Genomic DNA, 27,446 nt, shown 5'->3' on the forward strand with positions numbered 1-27,446 from the left:
CTTGGATTTAATAGATCTGAATTGAAAAATCACAATATAATAATCAAACTTTTATTAACAGTTACATAACAAAACATAAAATATTTTTAACAATAAATATAAATAATAATTATTCAAGTTTTATGTTCCATCAAATAAAATAGTTTTTTAAAAATTGTGCAAAAAAATCCACAATTTTGGAGATTTTGCAGAACAAATGCTACATATTGCAACTTTGGTGTCCTCTCGAATAGGGCTGTCACTTTTGTGAAAAAAAATCCTGTTCGATTTTTGAGACATAGGCAAAGTGTTCATTGAATCGTTAGTAAATTGCCTATATTTGGCGTTGATCCGTTTTTCAACGCCAAATATAGGCAAATCCACCGACAACTAAACAGGCATTAGGGCGAACATAAAGGTTGGTTGGTCCGATGGATTGTGCAGCTTTTGTGACAAGCGCTTTTTTATTGTGACAGCCCTTTGACATGCTTAATCTTTGATAGGCAGACGCGTGATAACAGCTCGACCGTGAGTAAAAACCTAAGCGCTTGTGCACGGATGGGAGGGGCGGGTGACATTCATTTTCGGTTTACGTTTTCGGCTGTTTTTTTTACTTCGGCCCGAAACCGATAATGCCATTTCGGCCGAAAATTTCCGGCGGCCGAAATTTCGGTGCACCCCTAATATATATATATATATATATATATATGTATGTATATATATGTATGTATATATATGTATGTATATATATATATGTATATATATATATGTATATATATATATGTATATATATGTATATATATGTATATATATGTATATATATATATATATATATATATTCAGTGCACACAGACTGAACAAATTAGAATACTTCAAAAGACCAATAAATAAAAACCTTTTAATGAATTGTTGGCCTTCTGGAAAGTATGTTTATTTACTGTATATGTACTGAATATGTACACCAAAAAATGCCAGGGACGATTTTTTTTTGTCCCCGTCCAACCCTGGTAATGAATTAATATAATAAACACTGAAATTTAAAGAATGTTTTATTAATTTATGAAATAACACATTCTTTATTTGATGATTGCACAAAACTGACTTGCATATATTCATTCATCTTTATTGTAAACTTAAATTGCAAATGCATGTTTGTGAAGTCATTGTAAAGTAGTTCTAATTTATATAGATAAGGATGATGTGTGGGATGTTTACAACTGGTGTTTGTAGCACTTGAAAAAATGGCAACACTATTTATGTGCAGAATTACTCATTGTGTGTTTTTAAATGCAACTTAGAGTTTTATGAGGCTCTTTTCATTTAAAAGTAATGTTTTCTTCTTTTAGACCAGCTAAGGCCATTTCTTGATGATTCAGCAAGCAGCTTTGTTGAGCGTCTGTTTGAAGCTCTTGAGGAAAGTAGAAACTCCCGTGGCAATAAAGGAGCAGGAGAGAAGAACCGCAAAAGAGAGCTGAAGGTATAGTTTTGTGAGCCTCCTAAATTTACAGTTTCTGAAGGGCTTTTCACATTTCAACTAGTCATTGTGGCATCTTGTTTCTCGTTTCACACTGCTTATAATTTACCTGGGGTTAACAATTAAATTTGGGTGGTATCATGTTTTTCACAGTGTACTCAGTGTACATCGCTAAATCCTGGATTCTTGTTTGCATGTATGCTGTGTCAGTGTCATTTATTGAAAGAACACAGCAGTAAATTGAGTCATTTTTTTCTGAAACTGAATAGGGGTGGGCAATATGACCAAAATCTTATTTCATGAAAGTTTTTTTTTTTTCACTTTAAGTTTTTGTGAAATCAACATTTTTATACGATTCTCATTATTCTTGTGACAATATCACAATTGCCACAAGACTTAGCCGTTTCACAATTGTGATATTGTGTTAAATATCACAAAAAAGGATAGTATCTTAAGTAAAAGTAAACAGTCTGAAATAAGAATAAATTACAAGCAAAAAAGACAAACAACACTGCATATTTCTTAGTGTATTTAATTAAATATAGATTTATCCCTGTTAAAGTTGCAAAATTGATTCAGTTTAGAACATTGAGAAATGATCTCTTTTTTTTGTTTTATTAACATTAATGTTAATCAGACATACCAAACATACCAAAATGTAAGATGCTTATTGTTTAAAACCACTTGTTTTTAAACTGTACCACTTAAATGCATTTAGATGACAAGCTTTTGTGACATCGCAGCATGGAAATGTCACATGAGTGTAACAGTGAGACAATAGTCCAAATTCATTTCCAGCTCAAAAGATTTGGTCTCATGTCTAAGAGTATATCACCCACACCTAAAACTGACACTTAATGTAAGGTAGAAGTCATGGTTAAATATTCTTTCTCTGACTGTATATCTTGCCTTTTCTTTTCTATTTTTCTGTATCTTTTTCTATTTAGGAAGTGTTTGGAGATGAGATGGAAGGAGTGAAGGATGGAGACAATGTGGAATCTGTGGTAAAGAAGAAGAGGGTGCCTCGCTTTGAGGAGGTGGAGGAACCACCTGTTTTACCTGGACCCCCTACAGAGAGTCCTGGCATGCTCACCAAAATGCAGGTAATGCACATACAGATACACCATCAGTAAAGGTCGACACTAGACACAGAGGTATTTGATGGCACATATACACTGTAATAAAATGTAAACCATTTAAAAAAAATGTAATGTAAGTGTGATCACTGTTATACTCAGAACATATAATGACTTGATTGAATAAAATGGATATTGCTCAGTGCAGCACAAGTAGTAAAGAATTTCTCATGTAATTTTTTTTATGTACTGCCAGCATCAGTCTTAAAGGAATAGTTAGTTCACCCAAAGATGAAAATTTGATGTTTATCTGCTTAACCCCATGTCATCAAGATGTAGGTGACTTTTTTTCTGTAGTACACAAAATGAGATTTTTAATTGAAACCGTTGCAGTCTGTCAGTCCTATGATGTAAGTAGATGGGAATCTTGGCTTTGAGAATCATAAAACGTATACAAACAGACGACACCTCACGCACAGGTGAAGAAGAAGAGGCGGACGTGCTCAGGACAGTTCAAAATAAGAGGCAAAAAACTATATAAATACTGTTCGGTTTCTTGCACATACTGATCGTTTTGTGTCTTTACACATCAGTGTGTCTTCACAAGCTGCAGGGTTTAATTTGGTTCCGTTTGTGTATGTTTAATGATACTCAAAGCCGTGATTCCCATTCATTTACATTATAGGACTGACAGACTGCAACTGTTTAAATTAAAAATCAGTTTTGTGTTCTACTAAAAAACTGTCACCTACATCCTGGATGCCCTGGGGGTAAACAGATAAAGATCAAATTTTCAATTTTGGGTGAACTATCCCTTTACTACTATCTGTGATTATTGTATTTTCAGATCAAGCAAATGATGGAAGCAGCCACCCGGCAGATAGAGGAGAGAAAGAAACAGCTAAGTCTTGTGACTCCTAGTCCTATTGTGCAGGTAAAAACAAATTCAATACCAAGAATTTGTTTTTTGATTGGCATTTAGTACTTTAAGGGAATTTTAAAAAATGGTGGCGTGCCATAGAATAAGAGCAGACTCTAGGATCATTGTGTAAAAAATAAATCTTTTTTTTTTTTTTTTTTAAATATTTATTGTAAACCTGGATTTAATGTCTAACATGTAAGACTATCAATTGTATTTTTATGAGAACAGTAATTTGACCACATTTTGTCATCTGTCGATTTTTTTTTTTTTTTTCTTCGTCGCTGAAATGGACCATCCGATCAGATTTGAGCTTAATCACATGCGTGGATCAGCTGCTGTTACACAGATTTTTTTCTTTGGTATCTGAGAACCATATTATCTTTGGTATTATTGGAAAAGACTAGGGATGGGTGTTTTCCGCAAATATCACATTCAAATATTTGAGCTCACAAAAAACAAATATTCGAATATTCGTTTATTTAAATTAAGTTTAATGAGACAGACGTTATTTTTCAGCAACATTTATTGTTTCCTTCATTTTGAACCTCACAATAACCACACAATAAGCTTGAACATTACACATCGTGTTTTGTAGCTGAAAATCTTTAACAATGCATGCAAAAACAAAAGTACAGATTAAAAGCAAAAAAAAAAAGTGAACAAAGAAAAAACGTAAAGCAGCCTGCAGCAATTAGGCTATTGTAGAACGTAGCCTATAGTCGTGGCCAAAGTTTTGAGAATTACATAAATATTGGAAATTGGAAAAGTTTCTGCTTAAGTTTTTATAATAGCAATTTGCATATACTCCAGAATGTTATGAAGAGTGATCAGATGAATTGCATAGTCCTTCTTTGCCATGAAAATGAACCTAATCCCAAAAAAACCTTTCCACTGCATTTCATTGCTGTCATTAAAGGACCTGCTGAGATCATTTCAGTAATCGTCTTGTTAACTCAGGTGAGAATGTTGACGAGCACAAGGCTGGAGATCATTATGTCAGGCTGATTGGGTTAGAAAAGCAGACTTGACATGTTAAAAGGAGGGTGATGCTTGAAATCGTTGTTCTTCCATTGTTAACCATGGTGACCTGCAAAGAAACGCGTGCTGCCATCATTGCGTTGCATAAAAAAGGCTTCACAGGCAAGGATATTGTGGCTACTAAGATTGCACCTAAATCAACAATTTATAGGATCATCAAGAACTTCAAGGAAAGAGGTTCAATTTTTGTAAAGAAGGCTTCAGGCCGTCCAAGAAAGTCCAGCAAGCGCCAGGATCGTCTCCTAAAGAGGATTCAGCTGCGGGATCGGAGTGCCACCAGTGCAGAGCTGGCTCAGGAATGGCAGCAGGCAGGTGTGAGCGCATCTGCACGCACAGTGAGGCGAAGACTTTTGGAAGATGGCCTGGTGTCAAGAAGGGCAGCAAAGAAGCCACTTCTCTCCAAAAAAACATCAGGGACAGATTGATCTTCTGCAGAAAGTATAGTGAATGGACTGCTGAGGACTGGGGCAAAGTCATATTCTCAGATGAAGCCCCTTTCCGATTGTTTGGGGCATCTGGAAAAAGGCTTGCCCGGAGAAGAAAAGGTGAGCGCTACCATCAGTCCTGTGTCATGCCAACAGTAAAGCATCCTGACACCATTCATGTGTGGGGTTGCTTCTCATCCAAGGGACTGGGCTCACTCACAATTCTGCCCAAAAACACAGCCATGAATAAAGAATGGTACCAAAACACCCACCAACAGCAACTTCTTCCAACAATCCAACAACAGATTGTTGAAGAACAATGCATTTTTCAGCACGATGGACTACCGTGCCATAAGGCAAAAGTGATAATTAAGTGGCTCGGGGACCAGAATGTTGAAATTTTGGGTCCATGGCCTGGAAACTCCCCAGATCTTAATCCCATTGAGAACTTGTGGTCAATCCTCAAGAGGCGGGTGGGCAAACAAAAACCCACTAATTCTGACAAACTCCAAGAAGTGATTATGAAAGAATGGGTTGCTATCAGTCAGGATTTGGCCCAGAAGTTGATTGAGAGCATGCCCAGTCGAATTGCAGAGGTCCTGAAAAAGAAGGGCCAACACTGCAAATACTGACTCTTTGCATAAATGTCATGTAATTGTCGATAAAAGCCTTTGAAACGTATGAAGTGCTTGTAATTATATTTCAGTACATCACAGAAACAACTGAAACAAAGATCTAAAAGCAGTTTAGCAGCAAACTTTTTGAAAACTAATATTTATGTAATTCTCAAAACTTTTGGCCACGACTGTACACTTAACTTTGAAACTTTTAAACTGTCAGCAAATCTTTTTTGCTTTTTTTTCTATTGTTTTACATGTTCTTAAGAAATACGGGCATGTAAACATGATCAGGGGAAAGTCGGCTCCTTAGTCTGTTAACAATAAGGCCGGCCGCGGAGAAAACACACTCTGATGGCACAGACGTTGTCGGGACTCACAAATAAGGGTGTGCTAAGCAAATAAGTTTTGTGAAGCGCTTCGTGTTTTCGTTTCACCACTGAATGGGATCCTCATCTGGTGGAATACATGGCTCCATTTATTCGTTGCTTGAGAGATGCCGCAACAATGTTCTTGAATTCGGTCACTTTCTGTGATTCTCCACGGCATATTTGAAGTACTGTAGAAGACCGCAGTTTTTAGTGGCCGTTCACATATCGCGTCTTTTGCGCGCTCAAGTTCGTTATTTCCAATGTAGGCACGCATTATGCACGCTCATAATGGAAGCGACGCGGTCGCGATGCGCACGCGGTGCGATGCGCCCATTTTTTTTCCAGGCGCGTCCGCACCCCACCGCATCGAGTTCATCGAACTTTTCAGAGAGCCGCAAGCGCACCGCAGGTCATGTGACAAGAACTAAACATTCGGCTTCATCCTTTCCCGTAACAACATTGAAAGCTCAGCCAAGATGAAGGAACAGCTGATCATAGCTTTATATGAATTGCCATTTTGAAATAAATTTTGAGCTACTGAAAGCGATTTTTTTTTGGGCTGCAAATCCATTTATCCTTTGCTGAAAGTTCCGCGTCTTCATGGAGAAAGCTTATTTGTTGCTTAGCAAAGGCAGATGCCTCAGGAGTGCTTCTGCCCAAGTGCTTTGGAAAGGAGAAAGTGGCGCGCCTAGCGTTTTCCATGTGTTTTTAGGTACGATATGTGAAAGGCCCCTTATTCATTCATTAATTATTTTTTTGCTTGCATACATCTTCAAATATGCCGTGGAGAATCACAGAAAGTGACCAAATTAGGTTTTGTGACACTTTTTTTTTTTGCGAAATTCGAATATTTTTATTTATCGAATAATTAGAACAGAACGAATATTCGAATGTTCGACTATCCGTTCACACCCCTAGAACAGACTTAATTTAATTTCTATTAATTCTCCACTGAATTATGTGATCTGGAGTGTCCATTTTCTTAATCATAGTAATTTGAGAAATTTACTTTTACATTTCAGGTATTGCACTTTCACCAGTAATCACAAATGGTATATTTTACCTCAGGGATAGGCAATTTCGGTCCTGGAGGGCCACTGTCTTGCAGAGTTTAGCTCCAACCTTAATTAAACACACCTGAACAAGGCAATCACTGTTTTCGGGATTACTAGATAGATACATGCAGGTGAGTTTTTATGAGGGCTGAAGCTAAACTCTGCAGGATAGTGGCCCTCCACCCCACCCCCTAGAAGTGGATCCAACCCCTGGGCCTGGATCTTTGTTCTACAGTGAGGGGCTTCTGACATTACATGCAAGATGAAATTAAAATGGCATCCAAACTTTTCTGAAGACAGTTGGTTTCCAACAGAAATACAGTGATATAAATAAAACACCCAGTTTAGATTTTGGAATGTGCAGTGTTCATGTCTTTGCCACAAATAGATTTTCCAAAAAGCCTTGACTTCGTTGAAGTCAGGTTTGATTATTGTGGCAGGCTGCCACAAATAAATCAATGTATAATAACCACTGGACCATTGTAGTGGTGTATAATCGTAATGTACACTTTAGCAAAGGGATAGGCAACTCCGGTCCTGGAGGGCCACTATCCTGCAGAGTTTAGCTTCAGCCCTCATAAAAACTCAGCTGCATGTATCTATCTAGTAATCCCGAAAACAGTGATTGCCTTGTTCAGGTGTGTTTAATTAAGGTTGGAGCTAAACTCTGCAGGACAGTGGCCCTCCAAGACCGAAGTTGCCTATCCCTGCTTAGCATGAGCTCTTGTTTATCACTTTCAGTTTAGTAATTTTATTTTCTTTAATTAGTCAGCAATTATACATTTTAAATTATTAATATAGTATAAATATTTCTTGGATTTACCACCCAATTAACAGGGTTTTTGTAGAGTTAAAAAAAAATGTTTTATACCTCACCTCATAGCCTAGATTGGTTCCCTCTCAGACAGACTCTAGTGCTCCACCACCCATCCTTCCAGCAGTGGGTGCGACCCAGTCCATCGCTCCCTCTCAGGCTGCTAACTTCATGAATGACGCTATAGAGAAAGCCCGCAAGGCAGCTGAGCTGCAGGCCAAAATCCAGTCCACACTGGCTATGAAACCTGGAATTCTGGGTGCTTTGGGAAACACAGGGCCACATAACCTGGTAGCCCTGGCTAACCTACACGCCATGGGCATTGCACCACCGTGAGTATTTTATACATCTAAAAATAACAATTCTTAGAACGAGCATGTAGACGTTCTTGGCAGCTCTGACGAGGAATATTGGGAACAATCATGTTTTCTAGTAATCATTGTTTTTTTATGTTTAGGATGAATGTATTGCAAAAAGAATTCATGTTAAAGGTTTTCTTATATTTGCTTACAGTAAAGTGGAACCACGTGAGGTCACAAAGCCAACACCCCTAATTTTGGATGAGCTTGGACGAACTGTTGATGCCAGTGGGAAAGAAGTTGAACTCACTCATCGTATGCCCACTCTAAAAGGTACCATGTGCTGCCACAGAAATATGAATCTCTCACTTTTCGTTATTACTAATGTTTTTGTTTTTTTTCTCTCTCTCTAGCCAACATCAGAGCAGTGAAAAGGGAACAGTTTCGGCAGCAGTTAAAGGAAAAGCCCAGTGATGACCTGGAATCCACGTCTTACTTTGACACACGTGTGTCCATCAACTCTGCACAGAGAGCCAAGAGAGGGTTTAGGTTCCATGAACAGGGACGCTTTGAAAAGATCGCACAGCGCATACGCACAAAGGTGACTAACATCATGCCTCTTTATTTTTTACTCTAAAATCAATAGATTAAAATGAAATATAGCAATAACAAGTGAGAAACAATATCTTCTGTTATCAGGCTCAGTTGGAGAAATTACAGATGGAGATTGCTCAGGCTGCCAAGAAGACTGGCATACAGGCCTCCACTAAACTGGCTCTTATTGCCCCCAAAAAGGAATTGGGAGAGGGGGAGATTCCTCACATAGAGTGGTGGGACTCCTACATTCTGCCTTCCCACATAGAATTGTAAGAGTCAACAGCTTTCAGCTTTTAAATGTCAATAGACAACTAAAAATCATGGAAGACCAATTGTATTAGAAATAAATATTTTTAAATGAAATGGCTGAGCCAAGTGTAAATCTGGCAGTCATGTCATTCATTTTGATAATTCATAACACAATTTAGTGAAATTGGTCTCATTACATTTCTTCTGTTCAGATCTGCACATATAAATTTTGATGAGGTGGAAATGCATGGAGTCACCAACCTAGTTGAACACCCAATTCAGATGGCCCCTCCAGGTATTGAGGAATAAATGCACACATCAAAACCTTCTACAAACATAAACTGGTTGGATTTTAAAAGATTTATCTAGCCTTTTCTGTTTCTATTTCCGTCTCTCTCTCTTTATCTTTTTGCTTTTTTCTAAGTGGATACAGATAAGCCAGTGACTCTGGGTGTGTATCTGACCAAGAAGGAGCAGAAGAAGTTGAGGAGACAAACTCGCAGAGAAGCCCAAAAAGAGTTGCAGGAAAAGGTCCGATTGGGTCTTATGCCGCCACCTGAACCTAAAGGTACATTACCAGCTAGGCACCGGTCACAAAGGAGGTTTAAAATGCTTTTACTGTTATCGTATCAGTTGAAGGTTTGGGCACACCTACTCATTCGTTATTACAGTTGTTTTTCAGCATTAGATAATTTACATCATAACTTAAAATGTTTATACACACACACACACACTCAGTTTAGGAGCTTGATTATAGCTTTGTGTTCTAACTATCTTATGTTCCTGTTTGTGTGCAGTGCGAATTTCCAATTTGATGAGGGTTTTGGGCACGGAAGCTGTGCAGGACCCCACTAAAGTGGAAGCTCATGTTAGAGCACAAATGGCAAAGAGGCAGAAGTGAGTAATTTCCAATGTTCTAGTTCTTTAGTTAATTTATTTATAATGCACATTTAAAACTAAGTGCTGTACAACAATGATCAAAGATAAAAATACATTTACACAACTTCAGTTTGCAATGTCTACAGAAAACAAGTGAATTTTCAAAAGATTAAAAAAAACGATAAAGATGGAGCAGCTCTTAGGGGAGCTGAATGGTGAACTGGCTTCCAGGCCGGAAACAGCATGCTGGATTCACAACTAGCCTGCAGGTGTAATTTCCAGCTGAAGGAGATCCCAGCCCATCTGCCACGTTTCCTCCTACATTTCCTTTGTGTTGGTTCGAGAGGCCAACGGCATATACAGCCCCATATATCTGATAGCATGGATGTGCACGGTTCAAAATTAAACTGTTGCATCATCTTTGCTGCTTGCCAGAAATGAGGTACGAATATCCAGCAATGTTTGATGATCATAGGTCAGCAGTACATTACAATTTGGAGACTGGAAGATGAACAATACAAACAGAAACCGATAGAGCAACAGACGGCAAGCCCTCACCGGTGCCATCTTAGGAGTTTTCGCACCATGTAGTTCAAAGAACTCCGTTCTAGGAACTAGCCAGCATGGTGGTTCCTAGAGTACCAATTTCACTCTTGGGATGTTTTCCTGGTTGCATTTGCACCAGCAGCATGAAGATGGGAGATGGAATGTGAACGCAAAATGTACGTGATTGAAAGGGCACGAAAATCGGACTAAATCTCATATGAAAACTTGCTGCGTTGCATATCTTGGAGACAGGTTCTTTACAGAACACAACGCTGCAGACAACAGGTAGCCAAATGGCTGTTTTCCATGTTAGTGGATTAAATATTTTTACGCAGCTTTTTAAAAATGCCGGGTAGCTGGAGTTTCATTTGCTTTTGGCCAGTAAGTGTACACTTACATTACTGATAGATCCTTTAGAACGGTTTTAGACCCTACTCTGAAGTAGGAGCTAATTTATTTACCCCAGAAACAGAATTCCTAGAATTTATGTTCCTAGTTTCTACACTAGTGTGTGTATGTATTGATAGTGCTGTGTATCGTCACAGAGATTTGACAATACGAGTATCAATACAGGTGGCCCTGTATCGATACTTTGACTTGTGCAGCAGTGGACCGCACTTAATTTGAATACAAGAAGAATGTTTAAAATGGAGTAGAAAAGTGTGAGGTTTCTAAAAAATAATGAAGCAGCAACTAGGTTTAACCTGACCGCAGAGGAACACAACTGGGTTGCCTGTTATAAAGAGACGTAATTCCTGAAACAGAGTTTCCCACTTGCGCAATATGGAAATATCCGCTGAGTGTGCTACTTATCTCTGGTAACCATGTGCACGTGCTCTCTCTCTCTTTCTTTCCACTGTGGATAAACCCTCTAGCTTTCTGAAAACACCAGTTATGCCGCGTTTCCACCGAAATTACCCAGAACATTTGTACCAGGAATTTTTAATCCCCCAGACCTTTTGCTTTCTGCGCTTCCACCGCGGTCTAAAGTACCAGGAAGATTAGGCAAGTAGACTGGTGACGCAGATCTGCGCCCATTTCTCAATACAAAGTATGCTGATTTTGCACTTGCATCCTCGGTAGTTCAGACTTTGCACATTCGACTCGGGAGTGTGAGGTCCACGATGACTCAAATCCGGTAAATATGCAAAAAGCAGCGTGCTTGATAACATCAGTCAGCTTGCCTTGACTACTGCAATTTTCCTTCCTTTTACAATAAAACGAAATAGGATATCAAATACCACTGCCTCCTTTAGTTTTCATTTGAACATAATAGCAGCAGAAATGTACTTAGTTCAGGCTAATGTGTATATACCGTAATTCCTCAAATAGGCCGGGGGGAAATTTGTGCAGCAGAGCCAGATTACGAATGTACAACCCCACTGCCAGAGCGTTTCTCGTTCTCGGGTCAAGAACCGGTTGCATCGGTTTTCGGATCACCAGTACACTGAACCGAGAACCGTTTCTGTCTGACGCGTCCGATTCGAGAACCGAGGAGCTGATGATAACTGCGCATGTGTGATTCAGCGTGAAGCAGACTGACACTGCTGACACAGAGCGCGTCTGAACCGAACGGATTCTTTTGGTGATTGATTCTGAACTGATTCTGTGCTAATGTTATGATCTCTGTCCACTGGAACACTATCGCTTTTAATTTAAAATGGGCTATTTAAAACAATTACTTATCAAACAGATAGAATTAGAAATAAAGGCCTGCCTCTAATAAAAGCCTGTTACCTTCTGCAGTTCAGGTAAATAAAGGCCCCGGCTTTTATTTGAGGAATTACGGTATATATATATATATATATATATACAGTCATTTACAATGAAACGAAATATTGTATCAATTTGCCTTTATTTTCATTTTAACATATAGATAAATTGAATACAGACCAAAGTTTACCTGTTAGATTTACCCAAAATGAATTACATTTTATGTTTAACCACTGAAGAGACATCAGAGCCAGCGGCACATATCAGAAGGTCTAGCCTAGGTGAGGCTGCTCTCAGTGGATACATGATCACTGAGCTCCCGCTGATCGCGTGGAGCTCACGTCTCCAAAATCGGTGAAACAATAGGCGCTGTCTTTATAAATAAACCACAGATTTGAGTTTTAAACCACTACATTCTCGCCTGAAATACTTGTAAAATTACATTTCTTAACACAGTAACAGTAATATTTTGAAAATGATCTGAATAAATGGTGGCTGAAATCAAAATGCCGCGTGAACTCAACCAATCAGCATTTTTAGCTCCCAAGTCCCGCCCCCGAAAGTTCCGGAACTTTGAAAAAGTACTACCTCACCAGCAGGGACTTTCTGAGGTAGTGTTAATTTCGTCACCTATTTTTAATTTAGTCTTATTCTTGTGCCAAATTTATTCATTCACATATCTTTTTTTTTTTTTTAGTAAAGGTTTAGTCGACTAAAAGTCTTTTTTCATTTTAGTCTAGTTTAGTCAAAAAAAATTGTCTCCGAAAAACAGACTTAAGTTACAAAGGTTTTTAAATCGGTTTTGGTTGCCTTGTGTCTCATGTTTCTGTTCAAATCAGAAATAAAATAAATACACTGAAAAACTGAAAATAATAGGCCTACTTTACTGTGGGCCTAAAATACAACCTATTTACAGTCTAGGTTGATCTCTTGGTAAATAACAATTAAGATTTAAAAAGGGTTTAACAAGGCTCAACAATTAACAGTTCTGCTGTTGTTACTACAGCTGCTGAAACTTCCACTTTAGGAATGAATTAAACAATCAAGTTCAAAGGCAAGATTTGCAACAGAAAGCAAAATCCAAACCACTGAGGGTTATTTAAAGTAAAAGTTAAAAAAAAACTTTAACCAGGGCAGTATTGCAGTTATCTCTCTAGACTTTTAAGTTTTATATAAGCACTTCTTTCTAATGTAACACTTGATCTGTTGCGGCGGCCACTTGAAAGGTCTCCAGTTAAACTAAAGACCCGCTCTGCAAACGCTTTGGAAGCTGGCATTGCCAGAAGGTCTAATGCCAGGGGTTTCAGCAGTGGATACATGGTGGAGCTTTGAGAAGACCAGAAATCCATGCCAGATTCTTCTGGGTTTGCATGGGACAGGGATTCTTTGAATTTTTGGACCACTTGTCTGATGGAGGCCTTGGAGGTCTCTGCCGTCATTATCATTGTCAATCAGGGTCTCTGCTGACACACTAGTGTCAACAAAACAAGCAGCTACAGCAAGGGGGACATGTTGGCGACAAGCTGAAGGGTATAGACCACACATGGGGTCCTCTCCAAGGGTCCATATCTGATCAGTTATTTCCATTAAATCCTACAATAACTATGAATCTATACAATAGCACTTTATCACTACAAATTAATGAAACATTTTTTCAGATTCTTTTTAGATTCAATATTAAATATCTATTACAGTGAACAAGCCCTCTATAATTAGGGATGGGCGTTTTCCGCAAATATCACATTCATATATTTGAGCTAAATAAATAAATAAATAAATATTCGAATATTCGTTTATTTAAATTAAGTTTAATGAGACAGACGTTATTTTTCAGCAACATTTATTGTTTCCGTCATTTTAAACAAGCTTACACACAATAAGCTTGAACATTACACATTGTGTTTTGTAGCTGAAAACCTTTAACAATGCGTGCAAACAAACAAAATAAAAAAATAAAAAAGTGAACAAAGAAAAACCGTAAAGCAGCCTGAAGCAATTAGGCTTCACTTAACTTTTAAACTGTCAGAAAATCTTTTTTGCTTTTTTTTTTCTGTTGTTTTACACATTCTTGTTAAGAAATACGGGCATGTAAACATGATCGGGGGAAAGACGGCTCCTTAGTCTGTTAACAATAAGGCCGGCCGCGGAGAAAACACGCTCTGATGGCACAGACGTTGTCGGGACTCACAATAACGGTGTGCTAAGCGAATATGTTTTGTGAAGCGCTTCATGTTTTCATTTCACCACTGAATGGGATCCTCATCTGGTGGAATACATTGCTCCAGCAAGAACTGTTCCCACTCGTCTCGGCTGGACTCTCTGTAATCATCGCTGAAGAACTGGCTCAGCCTTTTCCGGCGAGTGGGCATTACATCCTCTTCATCGTTGGTGACGCACCACTCGCATCAAGGAAAATGTTCTGATAATGTTCAAAAAAGTTTTTTTTCTTACTTCTCTCATGTTTTCATCAAGAAACCTGAGATGTTTGTGCCGAGGGTCTAGGGCAGACGCGAGAAGAGGAGTTTACACTGCATTCTCCAAGTTAGCAGTGTTTATTCGTTGCTTGAGAGATGCCGCAACAATGTTCTTGAATTTGGTCACTTTCTGTGATTCTCCACGGCATATTTGAAGTACTGTAGAAGACCGCAGTTCTTAGGGGCCATTCACATATCGCGTCTTTTGCGCGCTCAAGTTTGTTATTTCCAATGTAGGCGCCCGGTATGCGCGCTCATAATGAAAGCGACGCGGTAGCGGTGCGACGCGCCCGTTTTTTCCAGGCGCGTCCGCACCGCAACGAGGTAAAAACATCTCAACTTTTCAGAATGCCGCAAGTGCACCGCAGGTCTTGTGACAAGAACTAAACATTCAGCTTCATCCTTTCCCGTAACAACGTTGAAAGCTCAGCCAAGATCAAGGAACAGCTGATCATAGCTGTATATGAATTGAAATAAATTTAGTAGCAGAGCTACTGAAAGCGATTTTTTTGTGCTGCAAATCAATTTGTCCTTTGCTGAAATTTCCGCGTCTTCATGGAGAGAGCGCGTCATTGTTCCTAAGCAACGGCAGACGCCTCAGGAGTGCCTCTGCCCGAGCACTTTGGACAGAAATAAAATAAAACTTTTTTAAATAGCCAACTAAGAGTGTTTATTACAAATAAATGTTAATGAACAAAACATGCATTTACAGCACCCCCACTTTCCGTGCCCGTGATCTAAAGACCCACACATGCATGTGGCAAAATAAGTAAGTTAACATAAAATATATATAACCGTCTTAATGTGCCAAAACACCATAGCTAACTGGTTGATTTACAGCGTAGATGCCTATAATCAGCATTAGCTTATGAGATGTTAATTTAAGTTAATTTACCTGAATGTGTGGGTGGTTAGACTTTAGATGTCGTTTAAGGTTGGTGGTGTTTTTCCCCGAAATTCTTTGTCCGCAGTGTTTCCCGTCAGTTATGATGATACATTCTGACTTTATGTCAGTATCATTGTATCTAAAATGCGACCAAATATTGAGCCTCTTCCTTCAACCTAGCATGTTGTCGTCACTCATGTTCGCTTCGGGTGTTGCGTGTTCAGAAGTTTCGTGTTGCAGTATGAGACCTGTAAATTGAGCAACCACACGAAGCCGCAAACTCGTAACAGCTGTTGAAAACGCTGAGACGATTGTAGACGAAAATGAAGAGCGATTTTAATTTATTTTTTTTATTTTATACAAAACATTTTCGTCTTTTCTTTTTTTTTGTCAACAATAATGCGTTAATTTATTCTTAGTCAGCTTTTTTGGACAGTGGTGCAGTCTTGTCATCGTCTCGTCTTAGTCATGAAAAAAAAAAGGTAGTTGACGAACATATTTCGTCTCATCTCGTCTGAAGAAATTAACACTATTCTGAGGGGCCTTTTTTTACCTGGAACTTCATTTGGAAACACACAGAGTACCAGTCCAAAGTCCCTAGTTCCTGGGTAAAGTTCCTGCGGTGGAAACCTGGCTTTAGATTGCAGCTTAGCAATCTCCACTTCAATATTCTTTACTCAGTTGGGCTGCATGATAAATTGCTTGCGATATTTAATGCGCATCTTGTCAGTAAAGCCGGTTCTGTAATTAGTGGTAAATATCCATCACATGCATGCTTTCACATGTAGCAGCATTAACTACACAGAGCCGTTGTTCCCTGACAAGCTGTGCAAAACTACAATCATATGTGCATGTTTTGCACAGCTTGTCAGTGAACAATGGCTCTGTATACTTAATGCTGCTCCATATATGTGACGTGGTGCTCCATCATGCTGGAAGATGCACGGATCATCACCAATTTGCTCATGGATAGTTGGAAGACGTCACTTCTTCGGGACGTTTTGATACCATTCTTTATTCCTGGCAGTGTTTTTGGGCAGAATTATGAGAGAGCCTCGAAAAGCAACCCCACTAATGGATGGTCTCAGGATGCTTCAATGTTGGCACAACAAGGGACCCATGGGAACGTTCACTTTTTCTTCTCCTAACAATTGATTTTAGATCAGAAGGGAGCTTCAGAGAAAATAATTTCACCAGTCTCCTGCTGTCCAATCCTTTTACTACTTGCAGAATTTCAGTCTGTCCTTGATGTTTTTCTTGGAGATAAGTGGCTTCTTTGCTGCTCTTCTTGACACCAAGCCGTTGTCCAAAATGTTTTGCCTCACAGTGCGCAGATGCTCTCACACCAACCTGCTTACATTCCTGAGCAAGCTCTGCACTGGTAGTGACTTGATTCCTGGCATTTGCTGGACACTCTGAGACGTCCTGAAGACCGCAAAACAAAATTTGTCACTGCCAAAACTTTTGGCCATGACTGTATGTCACATTTTGTTTTTATACTCAGAAATAATGTACAATACTGGTGAATACAATTAGTTGTTTATAAACATGAAAACGTGCATTCCACTTCCCCTCATTTCACGACAAATTATTTAGATTTAAAGCTGTTAAGAACAGTAATAAAATAAATATTAAAATAAAATGTTTTATAGTAGCATACATTATCAATAACATTATAAATGACAAGCCTTAACAAATTTAAAGGAAAATTTAAACTATGGACCAGTGAACTTGTGCTTATTTACCTCGTTTCATATACTGTTATTCAGCATGAATCCAAATATGTGTTTCATTTGTTTGATGTTAACTGCAAAATGTAAGATGCTTTTCATTTCAGACTATTAAAGTGACTCATTTAGGAAAAAGGAGTATCCCTTTCAAAGAATATTTTATTTGTTTGCTTGAATGTATTGTTGTGTTTTTAGAGCCCATGAGGAGGCAAATGCAGCACGCAAACTTACAGCAGAACAAAGGAAAGAGAAGAAGGTGAAGAAACTTAAGGAGGATTTGAGTCATGGGGTTCACATTGCTGTTTACAGGTACAAAACATGACAAATCCACTCAAATCTTACATTAAAATACTATGTACATTAAAGTACTGACACACTGAGTAAATCACAGATTAAACAGTCTTGTTAGACACAATGTATATGTAGTCATCAGGGAATTATGCAGTAACCAAAAATGTCAAACAACCAAAATCTTGTACTCTAGCTTCAGAGTACCCACTAGGTTTTAACTCTTGCTTACTCGCAACTTTGGGTGTAATTTCAACCAACTTTGTGTGGTGTATTGTGGCAGTATTAATGGAGTATGCATGTTGGAAATTAGTTGGTCTTTTGTTTTTTTTAATTGAATGGTCTGCATTTTTTTTTTTTTTTTCAGTGCTAAGTTGTTCTCCCCTAGTGAAAAATATACTAAAATGTATTTGAAATGCATTTATTTTGTGCTTAGTATACTATAAATATGCTTACATGTTTATGTGCTTAATAAAAATAACCTGCAATTGTATTTTAAAGTCTGCTAAATTTGAACTAATTTTGTGCTAAGTGAACTTTAATTGTGCAGAAGTAGTGCTGAGGTCCAACTGAAGGTATAGTTAAGTATATTTGGTTGTGCTAAGTGGAACTATTGTGACTGTACTTTAGGTACACTTTAAAATGTCATGAAACCCTACTGTTTAAGCTCTGGTCTTTCACACCTTAAGGCCCCAGTTACTTCAAGCGGAATCGAAGAATGAACTGATGTGACATCATTTCCAACAAAATCAGGCCGAAACTGTTTTTGATTTCATTTCGTCAGTTCGAAATGGCTCACTGAAGCGAACTTTCTGGTATAGATTTGTCTCCTAAACACCTTTGAGCTTCCATGGTGGTTACGCAATTGGTGGGTTGCTACTAAACCTCCACCTTCTTTGACGTGCAATTTATTTATTTTAATTTTATTTTTCTCTCTCGTTCGTTCCTCATTCTGCGGATGTCCTACAGGAGAGCAACATCTCCTGATTACACTGGAGTGTAGAATAGCTGAGCTGCACAAATATATCCACACCGGTAGGCTACTATCGCTCGAGAAGAGACTTTAAAGATTCAGAGAAAATATTTATTTCCTAGAAATAAATTGCAACGAAGCTTGGTGTCGATGACCAGGAGTTATGCAAAATGGATGCAGGGAAACATTTGAGACAAGTTTTCTGAAGCCATAAAAGGAAAGAGTAAAGCTATAACAAGTACCAAATACATGTTTCAATTAAATATTACGCCATACTGCTGCTGTTCTTTAAATAACCAAATTTAAAGGGTATACAATAAATGGAATGCCAAACGAATATACAATAATAAACCTTTGTTTTAATCCTAAAGTAAATCATGACACCACATAAAATATTATGTGTAACAATTTATCCAGTTTAATAAAATAAATGAACACTAATAAAATAAAGTAACAAACTGACTACGTTTTTTTTTTTTTTTCCCACATCATGCCAGAGAGAGACATTCACACTTCCGATAAAGGACTGATTATGGAATGGTTCTTTTTGTATTGCAAACATGATACTTGACTTTGAACTGCTGCTTATCATTATTCATTTGCCTATAATATTCTGATCATTGTGGCCCGTCTCACACCTACACTTCATTTCATTGTAGTTTTGTTCAGGGTATAGGTGCGATACGTTTACTTTAATTTACGACATGTTTACTAGGGTCTCTCCACGTTCAATTACGTTTTTTTCCCCCTCATTTCATTTGTTAACTTTTAATAGCATTGTTCTTACTGATTGCACAATTTGTTTACTCAAGTAGTTTATCTGTTTTGCCTTCAGAATACGAAATCTGCATAATCCAGCCAAGAAGTTTAAGGTGGAGGCCAATGCAAACCAATTGTACCTCACTGGCACTGTGGTTCTTCACAGAGACGTCAACATTGTAGTAGTGGAGGGAGGTGTGTGAAAGTGATTAGAGAATCTCTATAGATGATTCTCTTCACATATGGTTATTATTATTATTCTCAGGATTTTTATTCATCTATTAATTGACTTCTTACTCTCTGAAGGCCCCAAAGCACAGAAGAAATTTAAACGACTGATGCTAAATAGAATCAAATGGGATGAGCCGAATTCCAAGAGAGATGGTAAGGGAATTTAAGAGTGATAGAAGATCTTTTTTAAGCTATGATTTATAGCTGACATTTGATATTCCGTGTTTCTTTTAGTGCCTCAAGATTCAGATGATGAGAGTTCCAGAAAGAATAATAAATGCACATTGGTTTGGGAGGTAAATGCATGCCAGATATATTCTTATGTATACCAATGAAACTTTTACCAAAAATGTTGTAGTTTGTCTTCATGGCTCACCATTGTGATACAACTATTTTATTTTTGTGACCTTTGCATGGTTTTTACTGATATGCAAGTACACACTAAGTAATATATGAGATTTTCTCCCTTTTTCTTATGTTTCTTTTTAGAGGCTTTGTGTTCTTAAATACATACTTTTTTTCTCTCTCTCAGGGTACAGCCAAGGAACGTAGTTATGGGGAGGTAAAGTTTAAACAGTGTCCAACAGAAAGTATGGCTAGGGAACATTTTAAGAAGCATGGCACTGAGCACTACTGGGACTTGGCTCTGAGTCAGAGTGTTCTGGAGACAACCGATGACTGAGAAACCGACAAAGCTCAATCGATACAGAACAAAGAAACCATGGAGCCTTTGGCATGTGCACCTTGCACGTTTTTTTTTTTTTATCCTTTTTATAATTTTTTTAATCTTTTTTTTTTTGTTTTTGTTTTTTGAGAGTGTGAAGGAAATGGAATTAGACTGTCAGAGAGAAACCGGTATATGTAAATATAGTTTGAGTGTGTAAGAGAAGGATTGTTTTCGTACCTGCAATACAAGTGTGCAAGGCTTAAAAACAAGAGCTGGTGTAATGAATAGGATATTAACCCTTATGTGTACTGCAGAACTTTACCATGCTGGAAGCTTGAATAAGAGTGGACTCTGGTTTTGTATCTCTTGTAACAGTTTTGTAATGTAGGCTGTGCGGTCTTTGATCTTGTCTTATTTCTACTTTGGATTAATCTTGTTTGAGTCTTGCATCTTGTGCTCTCTACATTTTAATGCAGTCTTTTCAGTAAATGAGCTTCACTCCAGAAACGTAACTAAAAAGTTAATTGACACTGTAGTTTGTTACTGAATGCACAAACAAGAGCATTGTTTACTGTATGATAGAAAAAATGGTGATTCTAGTATGGCTAAAATAAAGAATGCTTGGTAAAATTTATTGCTTGGTTGCTTGGTACTCTGTCCCATACTAGAATATAAAGAAAGGAGTTATTAGAATATAAAGAAAGGAGAAAGGAAATATCTTGCTTGCTTGTTGATACAGGCTTGGTTCATTTTATAATACAGTATATTTTATGATTTTAAGTCCTCCAGTCAAATTCAGTGGTGGTATAATGATATTTGAACCATGCATTATTTGTGGAGATGATTCAAAACTGATTCCTAATTTTGTTCTTGTAGTGCCCACATGACCACACGTTTTTATATATCTCCCTAATTAAACCTATCCATTTCAACTTCTCAGTTAAGACTTTAAAACTCAAAGGGGACAAGGGAAGTATCCGTTGGCACCCTTGACTCCTTGATTTTGTCTAAGGGAGCAGGTATACCAATATGTATTCCTCAAGCTGCTCTAGCTATTAAAATGCAGATGGCTTGTAACAGCAGATGCCAGTTAACCTTAGTTAAGATGTTTTCTTACATAGCCATAGTTAAACGTTATCATAGGAAAATATATTGGTGCTTACAATAGACTGTAAATTTATTAATAAGCGCCATAGCAGATTCCAAGTGATCAAGGGTATTCCAGTTACCTGGGTTCCACCAGTTGTGGGCACTTACTCAATGTAAGCAAATGCTTACATCCAAATCCACAAGGAAGTTACTGAGAGAAAGGCATACAACTTGGAAGCTGTACACAAAGTCCATAACCTAAAATGGGTGTGTTCTACCGAAACATCCAAAATGTTTGTTGTGGCTACTCCAGAGCTAGTGTTGGAAAATGGTGGTTGAGAAGAGCCTGATTCCAGTCATACATTTTACAGTAGTCTAAACAATTTTAATTCAGAATCATCAAAATAATATGAGATCATGGGGGTATCCCAGAAAGCAGCTTCTGTGACATACCAGGGCAAGTTTATGGAAAACCTTTGAGTCCAAAAGGGAAATAACTTTCAGGGTATTTAAGTAGCCATAGAAACTTATGCTTTCAGCATAACCTGATCTGGACCAGGTTGTGTGTTCATGTGAACATATTCTGGGTTAACCCACCTTCTCTGTTTGGCCACTCAAACTACAGGTTAAAAAACAAATGCTTAAGGGACTGTATTAACAAAACATTTATCTTACCATTAAGAGTTCTCCTAAATGGCAGTAAAAGTTTTCTCCCATTCATAAAGCATCTGAGACCAACTTTTACGAAGGAACAGAGGGAAGTCTAGTTTGGGATTGAACTTGTTGCTATGGATGATGTCAGCATACTCATTAACTATGTACACAGTGATGGGTTGATAGTCTCTGTCAGAGATTTATGTTCCCACATTCAAATAAAGATTTTAAAATGAGGGACATGTGTCAATATTTAAACAAGTAAATGTTCAGCTTTTTGTCAGCCTCCTACATGTATGCTTCTCAAAAACAATTAGTGGATATGCATATAAACAGAATTTTAATTAATTGAGTAAAACAATCATGGCTGATAGAAATACAAATGTAAAAAAATGGACATAAGAAAAGCTGTTACTTCTTGCTCAGCTAGTGAGTGAAAGCAATATATACAAATATAATCAAAGGAAATTTTGGAATTAGGGTAACCTCCAAAACCAAAGGTCATACCTTTTTAAAAGGTCATTATCATCAAATGTTTCTAAACTGTTGATGTTCAGAGGCAGATTGCCAGCAACGCCCATTTTAGGAATAGTTTGTGGCTTGGTCCTCTTCATTACTCCTAACCTTTCACAGAAATAGGACTCTGAAACTAAAACTCTGTGAATTACTCCTAAATTTAGGATTTACACGCCCATTATTTTGAAATTTTTCTCTTAAATCTGCGAGTTATGAGCTATATCCTTAAGATGTTTTGTGAATACGGGCCCTGGACAACTACACTAGCCCTCACCCCGTAAGAAAACAATGGATATTTAAGTCTGTGCATCTCCCAAACAGTTTTTCGAGGCAGTTGTAGCCACTAGTTCTACTAAGTGTCTTCATGGTAAAAACAAGACATTTGCAACAGGATGGCAAATTCAGTGAGTCACCATGGAAATGGACACTAATAAGTATCTTTTTTTTTCTTTCATTTAAAGGGGTCATATGATGTTTCTAAAAGAACATTAGCTATTTTGTGTATTTGGTATAACGAAATGCGTTTATGCGATTTGATTTAAAAAAAAAAAAAAAACATTTTCTACATACTGTTAATTATTGATTCTCCTCTTTGCCCCGCCTTTTGTGAAACATGTTGATTTTTACAAAGCTCATCATTCTGAAAAGTTAAGTATGCTCTGATTGGCCAGCTATCCAGTGCATTGTGATTAGCCGAATACCTCAAGCGTGTAATGGAAAGGTCATGCCCCTTACTAAACTGTGATTCCATGTGTCCTGGATCACGGAGACAAAAACATTAAACCAATTATAAAAAAGGAAGTTGTTGCATCTGGACATAATTGCGGATTATAATGACAATACCAGCGGTTCTCAAATCCAGTCTTTGCGCCCCCCAGCTCAGCATATTTTTTTGATGTCTCTCTGTTTACACACCTGATTTAGATAATCAGCTCATTAGGAGAGAGCTCTGTGCATGAACTCTGTTCCAATTTACATGGTCCCTACGCAGTGTTAATTGATCCCTACTGCCTGAGCAGTGGAAATCTGTTGAAGTTTATTTCACTTTGTCAAGTCAAGTCACCTTTATTTATATAGCGCTTTACACAAAATACATTGCGTCAAAGCAACTGAACAACATTCATTAGGAAAACAGTGTGTCAATAATGCAAAATGATAGTTAAAGGCAGTTCATCATTAAATTCAGTGATGTCATCTCTGTTCAGTTAAATAGTGTCTGTGCATTTATTTGCAATCAAGTCAACGATATCGCTGTAGATGAAGATGACCCCAACTAAGCAAGCCAGAGGCGACAGCGGCAAGGAACCGAAACTCCATCGGTGGCAGAATGGAGAAAAAAACCTTGGGAGAAACCAGGCTCAGTTGGGCGGCCAGTTCTCCTCTGACCAGACGAAACCAGTAGTTCAGTTCCAGGCTGCAGCAAAATCAGATTGTGCAGAAGAATCATCTGTTTCCTGTGGTCTTGTCCTGGTGGTCGTCTGAGACAAGGTCTTTTACAGGGGATCTGTATCTGGGGCTCTAGTTGTCCTGGTCTCCGCTGTCTTTCAGGGATGTAGAGGTCCTTTCTAGGTGCTGATCCACCATCTGGTCTGGATACGTACTGGATCCGGGTGACTGCAGTGACCCTCTGATCTGGATACAGACTGGATCTGGTGGCTACGGTGACCTCGGAATAAGAGAGAAACAGACAAATATGAGCGTAGATGCCATTTTTCTAATGATGTAGCAAGTACATAGGGTATTATGGGAAGTGTTTCCGGTTTACCTAATTAATGCAGCCTAAAAATTCTTTAATGGATTCGGATATTAAAAGCATATTAGTATGTTATGTGTAAGCCAGGTTAAAGAGATGGGTCTTTAATCTAGATTTAAACTGCAAGAGTGTGTCTGCCTCCCGAACAATGTTAGGTAGGTTATTCCAGAGTTTAGGCGCCAAATAGGAAAAGGATCTGCCGCCCGCAGTTGATTTTGATATTCTAGGTATTATCAAATTGCCTGAGTTTTGAGAACGTAGCAGACGTAGAGGATTATAATGTAAAAGGAGCTCATTTAAATACTGAGGTGCAAAACCATTCAGGGCTTTATAGGTAATAAGCAATATTTTAAAATCTATACGATTTTTGATAGGGAGCCAGTGCAGTGTTGACAGGACCGGGCTAATATGGTCATACTTCCTGGTTCTAGTAAGAACTCTTGCTGCTGCATTTTGGACTAGCTGTAGTTTGTTTACTAAGCGTGCAGAACAACCCCCCAATAAAGCATTACAATAATCTAACCTTGAGGTCATAAATGCATGGATTAACATTTCTGCATTTGACATTGAGAGCATAGGCCGTAATTTAGATACATTTTTGAGATGGAAAAATGCAGTTTTACAAATGCTAGAAACGTGGCTTTCTAAGGAAAGATTGCGATCAAATAGCACACCTAGGTTTCCCTTACTGATGACGAAGAATTGACAGAGCAACCATCAAGTCTTAGACAGTGTTCTAGGTTATTACAAGCAGAGTTTTTAGGTCCTATAATTAACACCTCTGTTTTTTCAGAATTTAGCAGTAAGAAATTACTCGTCATCCAGTTTTTTTATATCGACTATGCATTCCATTAGTTTTTCAAATTGGTGTGTTTCACCGGGCCGCGAAGAAATATAGAGCTGAGTATCATCAGCATAACAGTGAAAGCTAACACCATGTTTCCTGATGATATCTCCCAAGGGTAACATATAAAGCGTGAAGAGTAGCGGCCCTAGTATTGAGCCTTGAGGTACTCCATACTGCACTTGTGATCGATATGATACGTCTTCATTCACTGCTACGAACTGATGGCGGTCATATAAGTACGATTTAAACCATGCTAATGCACTTCCATTGATACCAACAAAGTGTTTAAGTTTATGCAAAAGAATGTTGTGGTCAATTGTGTCAAACGCAGCACTAAGATCCAATAAAACTAATAGAGAGATACACCCACGATCAGATGATAAGAGCAGATCATTTGTAACTTTAAGGAGAGCAGTCTCAGTACTATGATACGGTCTAAATCCTGACTGGAAATCCTCACATATACCATTTTTCTCTAAGAAGGAATATAATTGTGAGGATACCACCTTTTCTAGTATCTTGGACAGAAAAGGGAGATTCGAGATTGGTCTATAATTAACTAGTTCTTTGGGGTCACGTTGAGGTTTTTTGATGAGAGGCTTAATAACAACCAGTGTGAAGGTTTTGGGGACATATCCTAATGACAATGAGGAATTAATAATAGTCAGAAGAGGATCTATGACTTCTGGAAGCACCTCTTTTAAGAGCTTAGATGGTATAAGGTCTAACATACATGTTGTTGGTTTAGATGATTTAACAAGTTTATACAATTCTTCCTCTCCTATAGTAGAGAATGAGTGGAACTGTTCCTCAGGGGGTCTATAGTGCACTGTCTGATGTGATACTGTAGCTGACGGCTGAATGGTTTCAATTATCTCTAATAGTATCAATTTTAGAAGTAAAGTAGTTCATAAAGTCATTACTGCTGTGGTGTTGGGAAATGTCAGCACTTGTTGAGGCTTTATTTTTCGTTAATTTAGCCACTGTATTGAATTAATACCTGGGGTTATGTTTGTTTTCTTCTAAAAGAGAAGGAAAGTAATCGGATCTAGCAGTTTTTAATGCTTTTCTGTAGGATAGGTTACTTTCCCATCAAGCAATACGAAATACCTCTAGTTTTGTTTTCCTCCAGCTACACTCCATTTTTCGGGCTGCTCTCTTTAGGGTGCGAGTATGCTCATTATACCATGGTGTCAAACTGTTTTCCTTAACCTTCCTTAAGCGTAAAGGAGCAACTGTATTTAAAGTGCTAGAAAAGAGAGAGTCCATAGTTTCTGTTACATCATCAAGTTGTTCTGAGGTTTTGGATATGCTAAGGAATTTGGATACATCAGGAAGATAACTTAAAAAGCAGTCTTTTGTGGTAGAAGTGATGGTTCTTCCATACTTGTAACAAGAAGTAGGATTTACAATTTTGGCTATATGAAGTTTGCACAGAACTAAATAATGATCGGAGATATCATCACTTGGCTGAATAATTTCAACACTAGATTTAATACTGTCACATGGAATTGATGTTGATAGAGTATGATTTCGACAATGAGTAGGTCCTGAAACATGTTGTCTAACCCCAATAGAGTTCAGAATGTCTATAAATGCTGATCCCAATGCATCTTTTTCATTATCAACATGGATATTAAAATCACCAACTATTAAAACTTTATCTGCAGCCAGAACTAACTCGGATGTAAAATCACCAAACTCTTTAATAAAGTCCATTAGACCACTTATTCATGGATTTGCACTGCGCAACGTCTTCACACATGGTGTGACATCATATACCTCTGCATTTAAATAAAATTTAAAGATTCATGTCTCGCACACTTCCGTTCACTTTAAATGGAAAATATACGTTCACTTCCAACTGGAATCATGGCGGAATATCCTGTGATGACCATTTCGCAAGGCATTTATGTTAATATAGAACAAAGTCTGAATTGACAAGAGAAACATACAAAATATGCCTTTTTACGCGTTGCATTGCATCGCGCTGCGTAAACATAAAACCATGTCTGCATTTATGATCAGACAAACAACAAACACTACTCTCTTCTAAAACTTGTGTTTGAATCATTAGTAGCAAATCCTTTAAATATGTAAACGTACTTACAAACTGTGTGTCAGAACCAGTCGGCATTGTAGTCTTCTCTCCCAGGATCAGGAAACAGTCCTCCATAAAATGCACTCCACACATCTGAATATTTGGTTAATCTGTTCTCGAGCAGTGTTGTAAATACAACTTAACAACGGATTTTCTATGTCCTCTTTTGAAAGACCAAACAAAGTACCACACAGTGTCTCCACAACATGAAGGTGGCAGCAACAGCAAGTTACACCTTCTTTCTTTGCATGAACATTTGGACAGCGTTATGCAAATCTTCCCACATCTTGATGTTGACGTGGGTGCGTGTTTGAATTGGGCCGTTTTAGGAGGGTGTGGTTGACTCTTAGCTTTTATAAAGAATATCTCTTTGGATTAGAGACTTTAGTCTTTGCAACTTTACAGCTCTTCTTTATGTACCAAG

At 38.0% G+C, this 27,446-nt stretch overlaps 3 protein-coding genes across 4 annotated transcripts in view; all 3 read left to right on the plus strand.

Moving 5' to 3' along the window:
* LOC132159010 (U4/U6 small nuclear ribonucleoprotein Prp3-like) overlaps positions 1-20,077 on the plus strand; it is a 22,032-nt gene extending 1,955 nt beyond the window's left edge. The window contains exons 2-16 of the mRNA XM_059568650.1: positions 1,326-1,456; positions 2,401-2,556; positions 3,377-3,463; positions 7,862-8,103; positions 8,285-8,403; positions 8,484-8,671; positions 8,770-8,936; positions 9,129-9,211; positions 9,341-9,484; positions 9,714-9,813; positions 17,340-17,453; positions 19,241-19,359; positions 19,471-19,548; positions 19,630-19,691; positions 19,928-20,077. Coding sequence (XP_059424633.1) covers positions 1,326-1,456; positions 2,401-2,556; positions 3,377-3,463; positions 7,862-8,103; positions 8,285-8,403; positions 8,484-8,671; positions 8,770-8,936; positions 9,129-9,211; positions 9,341-9,484; positions 9,714-9,813; positions 17,340-17,453; positions 19,241-19,359; positions 19,471-19,548; positions 19,630-19,691; positions 19,928-20,077 — 1,940 coding nt within the window. The remainder of the gene's footprint in view (positions 1-1,325; positions 1,457-2,400; positions 2,557-3,376; positions 3,464-7,861; positions 8,104-8,284; positions 8,404-8,483; positions 8,672-8,769; positions 8,937-9,128; positions 9,212-9,340; positions 9,485-9,713; positions 9,814-17,339; positions 17,454-19,240; positions 19,360-19,470; positions 19,549-19,629; positions 19,692-19,927) is intronic.
* LOC132158068 (U4/U6 small nuclear ribonucleoprotein Prp3-like) overlaps positions 1-20,099 on the plus strand; it is a 43,727-nt gene extending 23,628 nt beyond the window's left edge. Inside the window, exons 2-16 of the mRNA XM_059567321.1 lie at positions 1,326-1,456; positions 2,401-2,556; positions 3,377-3,463; positions 7,862-8,103; positions 8,285-8,403; positions 8,484-8,671; positions 8,770-8,936; positions 9,129-9,211; positions 9,341-9,484; positions 9,714-9,813; positions 17,340-17,453; positions 19,241-19,359; positions 19,471-19,548; positions 19,630-19,691; positions 19,928-20,099. Coding sequence (XP_059423304.1) covers positions 1,326-1,456; positions 2,401-2,556; positions 3,377-3,463; positions 7,862-8,103; positions 8,285-8,403; positions 8,484-8,671; positions 8,770-8,936; positions 9,129-9,211; positions 9,341-9,484; positions 9,714-9,813; positions 17,340-17,453; positions 19,241-19,359; positions 19,471-19,548; positions 19,630-19,691; positions 19,928-20,077 — 1,940 coding nt within the window. The 3' untranslated portion in view covers positions 20,078-20,099. The remainder of the gene's footprint in view (positions 1-1,325; positions 1,457-2,400; positions 2,557-3,376; positions 3,464-7,861; positions 8,104-8,284; positions 8,404-8,483; positions 8,672-8,769; positions 8,937-9,128; positions 9,212-9,340; positions 9,485-9,713; positions 9,814-17,339; positions 17,454-19,240; positions 19,360-19,470; positions 19,549-19,629; positions 19,692-19,927) is intronic.
* LOC132158072 (uncharacterized) overlaps positions 1-27,446 on the plus strand; it is a 411,555-nt gene that overhangs the window by 120,830 nt on the left and 263,279 nt on the right. The gene's annotated exons all lie outside the window — the stretch shown is intronic.

The sequence above is a fragment of the Carassius carassius genome, chromosome 15 (assembly GCF_963082965.1).
Source record: "Carassius carassius chromosome 15, fCarCar2.1, whole genome shotgun sequence".
Lineage (NCBI taxonomy): Eukaryota > Metazoa > Chordata > Actinopteri > Cypriniformes > Cyprinidae > Carassius > Carassius carassius.